Source organism: Hemibagrus wyckioides, linkage group LG06 (genome assembly GCF_019097595.1).
Source record: "Hemibagrus wyckioides isolate EC202008001 linkage group LG06, SWU_Hwy_1.0, whole genome shotgun sequence".
Lineage (NCBI taxonomy): Eukaryota > Metazoa > Chordata > Actinopteri > Siluriformes > Bagridae > Hemibagrus > Hemibagrus wyckioides.
The window spans coordinates 28,909,020-28,921,854 of record NC_080715.1 but is presented as its reverse complement, the minus strand read 5'-3'; the positions used below and the strand labels follow the sequence as shown (position 1 = coordinate 28,921,854).

Genomic DNA, 12,835 nt, shown 5'->3' with positions numbered 1-12,835 from the left:
GCAGGCCAGTCAATTTCATCCACACCAGACTCGGTCATCCATGTCTTTATGGACCTTGCTTTGTGCACTGGTGCACAGTCATGTTGGAAGAGGAAGGGGCCAGCTCCAAACTGTTCCCACAAAGTTGGGAGCATGGAATTGTCCAAAATGTCTTGGTATGCTGAAGCATTCAGAGTTCCTTTCACTGGAACTAAGGGGCCAAGCCCAGCTCCTGAAAAACAACCCCACACCATAATCCCCCCTCCACCAAACTTTACACTTGGCACAATGCAGTCAGACAAGTACCGTTCTCCTGGCAACCGCCAAACCCAGACTCGTCCATCAGATTGCCAGATGGAGAAGCGCGATTCGTCACTCCAGAGAACGTGTCTCCACTGCTCTAGAGTCCAGTGGCGGCGTGCTTTACACCACTGCATCCGACGCTTTGCATTGCACTTGGTGATGTATGGCTTGGATGCAGCTGCTCGGCCATGGAAACCCATTCCATGAAGCTCTCTGCGCACTGTTCTTGAGCTAATCTGAAGGCCACATAAAGTTTGGAGGTCTGTAGCGATTGACTCTGCAGAAAGTTGGCGACCTCTTCACACTATGCACCTCAGCATCCGCTGACCCCGCTCCGTCAGTTTACGTGGCCTACCACTTCGTGGCTGAGTTGCTGTCATTCCCAAACACTTCCACGTTCTTATAATACAGCTGACAGTTGACTGTGGAATATTTAGGAGTGAGGAAATTTCACGACTGGATTTGTTGCACAGGTGGCATCCTATCACAGTTCCACGCTGGAATTCACTGAGCTCCTGAGAGCGACCCATTCTTTCACAAATGTTTGTAAAAACAGTCTGCATGCCTAGGTGCTTGATTTTATACACCTGTGGCCATGGAAGTGATTGGAACACCTGATTCTGATTATTTGGATGGGTGAGCGAATACTTTTGGCAATATAGTGTAGATAGATAGATAGATAGATAGATAGATAGATAGATAGATAGATAGATAGATAGATAGATAGATAGATAGATAGCAACCTGGATGGATGGACGGATGCATGAATTGACTGATAAAGGGATGGATGGACGGATGCATGAATTGACTGATAAAGGGATGGATGGATGGACGGATGCATGAATTGACTGATAAAGGGATGGATGGATGGACGGATGCATGAATTGACTGATGGATGGACGGATAAATGGATGGATGGATGGATGGCAGCATAGATAGATAGATAGATAGATAGCAGCATGGACGGATGGATGGATAGCAACCTGGATGGATGGATGGATGGATAGATGGATGAATGGACTGAGAAATGGATGGATAGCAGGACAGAAAGCTAGATATATGGATGGATAGATAGATAGACAGACAGACAGACAGTTTTGTGCTTTTGTAGTTAAAACGTTTTTTGTGTTAAACCCTACCACACACACACACATGAATGCAGAATGTGAGCGAGATGAAGGTGTAAATTTCCTGTACATCCACAGAGATAAATGACTTTTATGAAGGAGACGTTCTGTAGCATAATGTAGCAGAAGTTCTGCTTTCCATAATGCATTACTGTCTCCACAATAACAACTCGAACCCTCTTATTAGCTTAACGTCATCTTGTTGCAGTGCTGTTTCCCCAGCTCTAAATACATCCTCCTGATAGTCATTACTTAGCAGTGTGCCGAAAAATCTGAGCATGATCGAGCGTCTGCGATTTTCACACATCAAACCATCAAATGCATCACAGTGACTGCTGGAGGAGTGTGTGTGTGTGTGTATATGCATACGCGCACGCTGCTTTGCTTTGTAGTGAGGCAAAAAATAACCAACAGACTGATGTAAAGCTAATTAATTGCCTTCACATGAATGTTTCTAAGGTTCGGTTCTGCAGCCTGCCTGGAATACAGGGCTCGTTTTCTATCACTGCATTGTCCTGAGCTTGTGTGTGTGTGTGTGTGTGTGTGTGTGTGTGTGTGTGTGTGTGTGTGTGTGTGTGTGTGTGTGTGTGTGTGTGTGTGTGTGTGTGTGTGTGTGTGTGTGTGTGTGTGGGCGACCGGTTTCCAAGAGCAACGCTCTACAATAGGTTACAGCACACATCCCGCTGAGATGCAAGAGGATGAACGCATCGCCCCCGGCAACTCGCTTTTCCTTCTCTTCCACGGGTTCACAGGGCACAGGGTCACTCCGTTTCTGCGGGCGATTGTTCCCTCATTTTTTTCTTTTTTTTTTTTAGGTATTTTGAACAAAACAATATCTATAGCCTTGATAAAAGTGCAGCTCCGCACAGCACCATCATTTTCATCATTTATGCAGAATTTGTTGAAACGCTTCCAGCACTGATGAATCTCTGTGTATGTGTTAACATTAAATCCTTCATCTCAGGCACGTGGAGTGGAGTGTAATGGATAATGGATTCCAGGTGCTCAGGTGTTTTTTTTTTTTTGGTAGGTAAAACTAATGACCTCATCTCCCTGTGCTTGTGGTAATGACGCCGCTGCACCACTAGGTGTCTCTGTTGAGACGCGTTTTGTGCATCTCCACTTTTTCTTATCTTTTCTTTTTTTCTTTTTCTTTTTTTATTTCCCTCTTCGATATCCTCTGTAATCTGCTCCTCTAGAGCGACGTTGTTCTTCCATAAGCGAAGAAAGTAATGGTCGTAACTTTTTTTTACCCCCCCCCTCCATCATTTGCGTTATGATGAACTGTTCAGCTGTGATGATAACAGAGCTTGCTTATTGCAGTTCAGCCAACACGGTCACGCTACACGAACAGGAGGATGATATTACTAATAAATGTGCTTCATTAAGATAAAAGTGCTTTGCATGGCAGTTTCCTGGTTGACGCTGCTCGTTGGGAGAACGGGACTGGGTTCCGAATTTCATCAGAAGATACAAATGGATGCAGATGAACGTCATGTGTGCATTCAGATCAGAGCAGCAGACAGAACTGGGGGGTAGTGATGATAAAAAATAACTAAATAAATAAATCAAATCTTGTCTTTTTTTCTTAAAAAGTCGTCTAAACATCTTATGTGCTGCACTGTATGAAATGATCTCAATAAACCTTGCCAGAATTCTGTCCAAGACTGATAACGATAGACCTGTGCTTAACGAAAATTACACCCTGGTTATGTAAACAAACATCCTTCAACCTGAGTTTGAGGTATATTTAAGGATGTTTTTTTTCTTTCTTCTATATATAAGCATGTGATATTTTTTTTTTCTTTTTTTTCTCTGCTCTTGTTTTTGTGCTGTGAGTTTTACGTAATCCTGCTCTGTCCTCATATCGGTGGCTTTAATACCAGCTTCGTAGCGCTTCATAGTGCATCACAATACATGGGATCAGAACACCCATCTCAAATCACAACCAAACAAATATATATATATATAATGTATGTATATGTATACAAACACACGTGTGTGTGTGTGTATATATATATAATTATATATATATATATATATATATATATATATATATATATATATATATATATATATATATATATATATATATATATATATATATATAATTATATATATATATATATATATATATATATATATATATATATATATATATATATATATATATATATATATATATAATTATATATATATATATATATATAATTATATATATAATTATATATATATATATATATATATATATAATTATATATATAATTATATATATATATATATATATATATATATATATATATAATTTTTTTATTTATTTTATTTTTTAGCCTCAAAATCAGGCTTAAAGTCAAGAACCTGGCTGTATTTATTTATTTATCCATTTATTTATTATTATTATTTTCTTTTTATTTATTTATTAAGCCTCAAAATCAGGCTTAAAGTCAAGAACCTGGCTTTTTTATTAATTTTTTTTATTTATGTATTTATTTATTAATTTTTTTAAATATTTTATTTATTTATTTTTAAATAGTCTGACTTTGCAGGATTGCTGTATCACATCGAGCAACAGTTCATGAGAATAGGAGTGAGCGATATGACGGGAAAAAAAATATTCTTGATTCTAAAAAGCATTTCTATATGTGATTTTATAATCACCTGATCTAGACTTGCTCACAAAATGCCGGCAGTGTTTTGTGATTTCTAAAACTTTATTGGAACTTTATTGTATTATTAGTGTAATCATTTGTAATGTATTATTATTACTGTAAACATTTAAATATAAAAATGCCTTAAAAAAGCTCTAAAAAGAAAAAAAAGATAATCTCTCTCTCTCTCTCTCTCTCTCTCTCTCTCATACACACACACAAACGTTGAACAATTTTAAAGATTAAGTACAGAAATTTAACATCATCCAATCAGCTGCTTCTTAGCATACTTCTTAGTATGTTTGTATTTAACTAGTAGTTACATTCTGTCCACTTCATATTTTTATATAGATTTTTTTCTCTATATAAATATATAAAGAAAGTAAAAAAAGTAAATGCACTCCTATGTTTGAAGACACTGATGATGCTGATGGTGATGCTGAAGGTGATGGTGGTGCTGGTGATGGTAATGATGGTGGTGGTGCTGATGGTGATGGTGATGCTGACAATCCTGGTGATGATGGTGATTCTGATAGTGCTGGTGATGCTGATAGTGATGGTGGTGATGGATATTTTCTTGGCTTTCTTAGTGAAACAGTAGCTGTGCTGTGTCACAGGGAGAACAATCTAATTTGGTTCAGCTTGTGTGTGCGCGTATGTATATGTGTGTATGTGTATATATATATATATATATATATATATATATATATATATATATATATATATTTCATATTCGTATATTCGTGTCCCACTTGTTGTTAAGCTCATGTACAATAAGTGATTTATTTCCACTGAGTGAACACGTGTGCTGGCTGATTTTATGACACCTTCATATTCAGTTTGGATTTAACATATGGCCTTCTCACAGCTCCTGAATTTGCTCTGTGTGTTTGTCCATGTGTGCGCGTGTGTGTGTGTAGCCAGGTGCCGCTGTTCGTGCAGATCCAGCAGAAGTGGAGGAAGATGTACACGGGCGAGTGCCAGGGCCCCGGGGTTCGCACCGACTTCGAGATGGTGCATCTGCGCAAAGTTCCCAGCCAATACAACCACCTCTCAGGCCTGCTGGATATCTTCAAAGCCAAAATAGTGAGTAAGAACGATAAGGATGGGGGTTTATATCATGTTGGAAAAAAAGTAAAATCTTTCATTTCTCTGAAGGGCAGCGGGGAGAAACATGCAGCCAAATAAAAGTGTACGTGATAATTACGATGTTTAAGCTGCTTAGATTCGGATTAAAGCCTCAAGGTGTTGGCTCTGTAGTTTTCTGGCCGTTACCTCGCGCTCTCGGATGTTCGTCTTGTTCTCAAAGTGCAGATCCTTTTTTTTTTTTTTTTCTTTCTTTCTCTTTCACTTACGACTCTATTATTTCCTGCCATGTTTGTTACCCACAGGGCTGCCTGCTGACACCGCTGCCCCCCATCAACATCGCCATCCGCTTCACCTACATCCTGCAGGACTGGCAGCAGTACTCCTGGCCACAGCAGCCTCCTGGTAGGTTTTCTCTGTCCATCACCTCCTCCTTATAATCTTGTGGTCATTATAGTAAAAGTTTAGATCCTGAGATGTAGCCAGTGGCCGTGCACTCATTTCCTGTGTTTTTATTTTATCAGGAACTCTTCATGAGATTATAAAAAAAACCTTTATTTTTTCCATTTTAAACTTTTTCTATTTTTGCCTGTCCATTTTTTCCTTTCCTTTCTTTCCTTTCCTATTTGTCATCTTTTCATCCCCCTCCATTTTGCCTTTTCATTTTTGTTTCCTTTTTCCTTTCCTTCCCATTTTATTACCTTCCAATTTTCCTTTCCTTTTTATTTTTTGTTTCTTTTCCTTTCCTATTTGTCTTTTTTTTTCCTTTTCCTTTTTTTTTTTTTTCAAATTTTGCCTGTCCATTTTCATTTCCTTTTTCCTTTCCATCCCATGTTTGTCCTGTCCTGTCCTGTCTATTCCATGTCTTTACTTGCCTTTCCTTTTTTTTCCACAATAAGCTTTACATCTACTAGAGCTCTTGCTCTCATTTCCTGAACTCTCTTGCACTGTTTATTTTAAACCTCATGATTTCTGAGTGGACGGAGGTCATTTTTCTGCTGCAGTACTTTATCTCATATATGGCAGTGCAGTTAGTTGTAAACATGGCAATGTGCTTAGTGTTAGAGAATGCCGATTGAGTTGAAATGGTATCGGATGTGTGTGTGCGTGTGTGGTGTTTGTGTGTGTGGTGTTTTGTTTGCTATACTAGAATCCGATTGGTCAGAAGGTGATGCATTTTTCTTTAACAGCAGCTCTGACAGTAGTTCCAGCTGCAAGCAATGAACTTGTTTCTATAGTAACAACATACACAGGGACTCATATGCCAGATGTTCCGCATAAACACACGAAGCAGCTTCTGTAATCAGGGATATGCTGATGTTTTCTGTAAGATTTCCGACATGGGAATATCCACGGGAACATGACATGTGACATTTTTTGTTTTTGTCTTCTTCATTTCAAGAGACGGAAGGGATAGGGACTTGTTTTTGAGATGCACTACAGTGTTAAATGCAACCATACACATGTCTTTCTTTAATAAATAAAAAGACGCTTCAGGGCAGGAGGTTTGGGGTAGTAACAGTAGCCACATCGAGCCTTGCTACATCACAGCATCCAGTCGTTGAGGATTGTTTTTAAAACATTTTGCCCCAATTTCTGTTATTCACTTATATTTGGTTACTTGGCCTTGAAATATTTTCGGACTCACTGCTTTCTTTTCATGCTGTTATGAATCATAAGCTGTTAAGATGTAACAGGACTATTTGTGGTTTATTTGTGGCCTCGCAGGCTTGAACGTAGAAAAGGAAGAAAGAATTTAGTTGTCATGGATACACTAAAGTACAGTGAAATTGTTTTTCTTGAGTATTAGGAAGTTGAGATCAGAATTGTAGGGTCAGTCATGAAGTGGGGGAAGGTTGAAGCACGGAAGATTTGTAGAGGAAGTGTTGAAGCGAAGAGGGCTCGTAGAAGGAGGGTTAAAAGAAGGATGGTTGAAGCGGGGCATGGTTAAAGCAGGGGAGGATTGATGCGGGGCATGGTTAAAGCAGGGGAGGATTGATGCGGGGCATGATTAAAGCAGGGGAGGATTGAAGTGGGGCATGGTTAAAGCAGGGGAGGGTTGATGCGGGGCATGGTTAAAGCAGGGGGGGATTGATGCGGGGCAGGGTTAAAGGGGGGGGGGGTGGAGGGGGGGCAGGGTTAAAGGGGGGGGGGATTGATGCGGGGCATGGTTAAAGCAGGGGGGATTGATGCGGGGCATGGTTAAAGCAGGGGGGGATTGATGCGGGGCATGGTTAAAGCAGGGGAGGGTTGATGCGGGGCATGGTTAAAGCAGGGGAGGGTTGATGCGGGGCATGGTTAAAGCAGGGGGGGATTGATGCTGGGCATGGTTAAAGCAGGGGAGGGTTGATGCGGGGCATGGTTAAAGCAGGGGGGGATTGATGCGGGGCATGGTTAAAGCAGGGGGGGATTGATGCGGGGCATGGTTAAAGCAGGGGAGGGTTGATGCGGGGCATGGTTAAAGCAGGGGAGGGTTGATGCGGGGCATGGTTAAAGCAGGGGAGGGTTGATGCGGGGCATGGTTAAAGCAGGGGAGGGTTGATGCGGGGCATGGTTAAAGCAGGGGGGATTTAGTTGTCATGGATACACTAAAGTACAGTGAAATTGTTTTTCTTGAGTATTAGGAAGTTGAGATCAGAATTGTAGGGTCAGTCATGAAGTGGGGGAAGGTTGAAGCACGGAAGATTTGTAGAGGAGCATGGTTAAAGCAGGGGAGGGTTGATGCGGGGCATGGTTAAAGCAGGGGAGGGTTGATGCGGGGCATGGTTAAAGCAGGGGAGGATTGATGCGGGGCATGGTTGAAGCGGGGGAAGATTTTTAGCTGAGGAGGGTTGGAGTGGGGGAAGATTTAAGCAGGGGAGGGTTGAAGCCAGGGTGGTTGTAGCAGGCAGGGATGTTGCGGGGGAGGATTGAAGCGGGGAAGGGCTGAAGCAGGGAGATTGGCAGGGTCTAAGCCCTCTCAGCTCTAAGGGCTCTTTATAATGGCTGGACCTGTACTGGAAATGTTTTTCTGAGGTTTTCTGTTGCACAGGAGCTCCCAACAGCATCCCAAAGACTTTCTATCATTCTTTCTGTGTCTTCCTTCCTTCTTTCCTTTCTTTCCCATTCCTTTTCTAATTTTCCCGTTTTCCTCTTTGTTCTCCTTTTCCTTTACCATCCCATCTTATTCCCTTTCCCCAATTCTTTTCTTTTCCTTTCCATACTTTTTTCATGCCTTCTCTTCCTTTCACTACTCGTCTTGCTCTTGTTTCCTGGACCCTCTTGTTTCGCTTATTATTTTTCTGCTACAGTTTTTTTCTCTCTCACATGGTAGCTTTATATTAGGTTTAGCAATAATTCCAGTGGAGTTAAAATGCTTTCAGAGACCTTTATCTGTTTCACAGCACTAAATCATCAGGTGTGTTTCCTTGCTTTATCAGAGGCCATAAGGTTGTCAGTTTAAGTCCTGACTCTGGACCAAGCCAGTGGTGGACTCCTAATTATCACCTGCTTCTTTTTGATTCTGTCTCCCTTGAAAGTTGCTTTCAAGTCATAATGAATAATTATTCAGTGCATGAATTCATAAATTAATGTGCATGTAATCCAGGTTTCTGATGTGTGGTAGATGGATTTTTTTCTTCTTGGACCTCCTGTTGCCCATTTTGCATCACAGTTTGGCTCTGATGCTTCTGCCCACTTGCACTTCAGTTATACTACAGTGTTGCGTTCTCTCTTCAGGTAGTTTTTATACCAGTGCTGTACAACATCTACAGATATAAATCTAGCCCTTATAAACCATCGGAAATGCTCGGTGGAGCTCGCTAAGTGGAACTGAAACATATTTAGCTATTACACTTCCACTGTTATATAGGCAGCTATAAAAAACAGACTTCAGGATTTGCTTGTTTATGCTTCTGACCGCCGTGAGCATCAGGATCATTTCTCAAATGAGTCCGTTTCCTAACAGATAATGTGCTGATTGATGTTGTCTAGTCGCGTAGATGCCTCCAGCTGCTCTCATGGCCTTGTACTGGCTGACTTTCTAATATTACAGACAGTCTCACAGTACAGTACACGGGTTCTAGCACTATTGTGAGTGATGGAAGGAATAAAGCAGGATGTGGATACGTGAGTAAAGAAAAAACTTCCACAACAAAAAATCAAAGTGAAGTGTTTTCTTCCTTTTACAAAAAAAAAAGAAACTAATATGTATTATTATTATTATTATTATTATTATTAATAATAATAATAATAATAATAATAATAATTTATTTTTTTATTTAAGAATAAAATGTAATAAAATAAAAATCATTTATTTAAATATTTATTTAGTTCACCTTTGATTTTTATACCCCAGTGGTACCATAATCACAAAATGACAATGAAAGTACAACTTTCACTACAACTTTCATAACATGAACATTGAATGAATTAAATCCTGTACCTCATATTTGTCACATATTTATTACAGCACAGTAAAATTCTTTTTTTTGCATATTCCAGCTTAGAGAGGGTTAAGGGCCTTGCTCAGGGGCCCCATCAGTTGCAGCTTGGTTGTGCTGGGGCTTTTGATCAGTAACCAACAACTTCCAATTTAAAAAGCCACCATGGCTTCATTCATCACCTTCCGCCCAATCAGATTTGAGAGTTCGAGCATGCTGTGGCACAATTAAGGGTTAATGTACAGCGAGCAACTGCCTCACCATGATCCTGCTCCTTTAACGTGTTGATTTGATCACAACAGGATTTTATTGCTAAAGAATTAAAAAAAAAAAGAAATGAATAAATAACTCCATAGCAGCTTTGAGAAGTAATCCGCTTCATTTCTCAAAGCACAAAGCTTCTGAGGAAGGAAATATGTCAATCAAATATTTTTTATTTATTATTTATTTAAATATTTTTATTTTGTGTCCAGATCATGTCAGCACTAGCAGCCTGTACAGTTTGATGCTAATTTTAATCTTAGATATTTCCATTTCTCCAGATTGAACATCCCATTGTTGAGAAATAACACTTCTGAATGCCTCCAGTTTATACCCACCCACCCCCCACCCCTAATCCTGCACCTCAGCTGTAGGCTGCACTCCTCCACCACTAACCAGCACATTTACTCACTGCATTAGAGTCATGGAAGCTGTATTTTTTTTATTACGCCCCAAAGCTTTTTCATTGTTGCCATGGAGTCATATCTCTCCCGCAGCACCGAACAGAAACGCCTTAAGATGATGTTTACTCAGCGGATTCATCAAGGCATGAATGTTTACCTCTGTATTAAGGTGCACTTGAGATATTTATTCAGCCTAATGATATTCTTCCAATTATATCTTAATGGATTAATGTGGGAGAAGAGCGAGGGACGCGTGCACCGTATTATTACGGCTGGATAACCGGCAGAAATAAAATCTAAAATTACACCGATAGTCATACATCGCATTTTTATTGCAGACTTTGATGCCCTGCTCACCGGAGAAGTCGGAGGCGTCGAGTTCGGCAAACTTCCGTTCGGCGCTTGTGAAGATCCAATAAGGTTTCCGCACAACATTTCCATATTTTTGTTCAAAGATATCACAAAGCTTTCGATTAAATCACGGTGAAAAGACTTGAAAATTAATCACTTGAGCGAGAGAGAAAACCACTCTGAGATATTTTGATGTAAATATTCAGGCCTGCTTTGAGGGATTCGGACAAATGAATTAGAAATAAATCCACTTTCTGGTTTCCTTCCTCTAGTGAGCTGCACCTCGCGACAACCTGGCCTCACCTGACCGAAGGCATAGTCGTGGACAATGACGTATATTCGTGAGTACCAGCTGCTTATAATCCACAAAGTTGAAACCGTGTGAAAAAAACAACGGAAACGTGATGTGCGATGAGGTAATCAGTGATGTTCGGGGAGGGAGGGGAGGGGGATTGGGGGTCGGGGAGACGACGCATGAATATGCAGCAGGTGCGAAAATTCAAAACACCCAGATGATGTCTGTGCCAAATTCATTTTTTTGTCACCTCTCGAAGAACCTGTTACCCATAATAATTTTTCGCAGCTCCAGCACAGTGTTAGAGGGGGTGGAAAGAGGGGAGAATGTGTGTGTGTGTAGGTGGGGGGGGGCACACATGCTGGGTTTGAGCCTTGTATCTCGACACCAGCACTGGACACCGCCTGAGCTGCAATTAATTGGCGCCGAATGATTTTACGCTTTTTTTTTTTTTTTAGCATAGCGCTGCTCGCTGAACCGTTGCATAGCGTTCACGGCGTTTTTACGCTCTTCCTCTTCCTGTCAGCAATTCAGCACTGATGGAGGCTCTCACTTCTGAAGAGGGCCTTTTTTGGGGTTTTTTTTGTTTTTTGTTTTTTGTTTTTTTTTTTGTTTTTTTTTTGAAGTAGAAGAACAAATAGTCTCACCTGCAGATAAGGAGTGAGAGAATAATGAAGGGTGCTCCAGAAAACAATGGCTCCGTTCTCCATGAAAAATCCTCTCTGTAAATGCTTTGGGCTGGTTGGAGGTTGCAGCGTCGCCAGGCCTTTCACGGAATCTCTACCCTGTTTGAGATTTTCTGCTCTGTCCTTGCTCTAGATGACCTGATTTTTTTCAAACTCTAGTTTCCAGGAATAACGAATACGCTGGCAGCTGTTCACGGTTTTCAAACCTGCCATTATTTTAACCAGTGCATCAAATCATGCATTTTTTTATTCATTAACAGGTTCAATCCTTTTGAAGGATCGTTAAGCATTTGTCGAGCTACAGAAAGCTGCTAGAACAATCTAGAACATCGAACGGAAAAAGCTACAGGATTGAAATTGTATAATTTGACAGGTGGCACGGTGGCTTTGTGGTTAGCACGTTCGCCTCGTACCTCAGGCGTCCTGGGTTCGAGTCTTGCTCCCGCTCACTGTGTGTGTGGAGTTTGCATGTTCTCCCCGTGCTCTGGTTTCCTCCCACAGTCCAAAGACATGCTTCTAGGCTGATTGGAGTCTCTAAATTGTGTCCGTATTGTGTGAGTGAATGAGTGTGTGTGCCCTGCGATGGGTTGGCACTCCATCCAGGGTGTATCCTGCCTTGATGCCCGATGACGCCTCAGCCCCGTGACCTGAGGTCTATACCTGAGGATAGATCGGATACGCGGTACAGACAACGAAATGAAAAAAAAACTTTTTTTTTTCACTGTTTCTGACTCTGTATTGGATAAATCTATGAATTATACAGAATAGTGAAATCTTTCTAGAACTTTCTAGCTATTCAGCCAGCACACGTGTGCTTGTTCACGAGCATGTTATTAAAATCCAAATTTAGTTTTTAACACCAAATTAGTGATTCGTCACTAAAGAGCCCTTTCTTCCATCCATCCGTCCGTTCATCCATCCATCCATCCGTCCGTTCATACATCCACCCATCCATCTGTTTATCCATCCATTCATTTATCCATCCATCTGTTTAAAAAACCACCCACCCATCCATATGTTCATCCACCCATCCATATGTTCATTCATCCATCGATCCGTATGTTTATTAATCCCTCCGTCCATCCATCCATCCATCCATCTGTTCATCCATCCATCTGTTTATTCATCTGTTTATTCATCCACCCATCCATCTATCCACATATCCATGTTTATCCATCCATCCGTCCGTTTATACATCCATCCATCCATCCATCCATCTGTTCATCATCCATCCATTTATCCGTTTATAAATTCATCCATCAGTTCATCCGTTC

General features: G+C 40.7%; 1 protein-coding gene across 2 annotated transcripts in view; it reads left to right on the top strand.

Annotated features, from left to right (window-relative positions):
• Positions 1 to 12,835, top strand: part of rab3gap1 (RAB3 GTPase activating protein subunit 1) — an 87,112-nt gene that overhangs the window by 21,452 nt on the left and 52,825 nt on the right. For both annotated transcript variants that reach the window (XM_058390814.1, XM_058390813.1), the window contains exons 7-10: positions 4,978 to 5,143; positions 5,449 to 5,548; positions 10,568 to 10,649; positions 10,853 to 10,921. In XM_058390814.1, the coding sequence (XP_058246797.1) occupies positions 4,978 to 5,143; positions 5,449 to 5,548; positions 10,568 to 10,649; positions 10,853 to 10,921 (417 nt within the window). The remainder of the gene's footprint in view (positions 1 to 4,977; positions 5,144 to 5,448; positions 5,549 to 10,567; positions 10,650 to 10,852; positions 10,922 to 12,835) is intronic.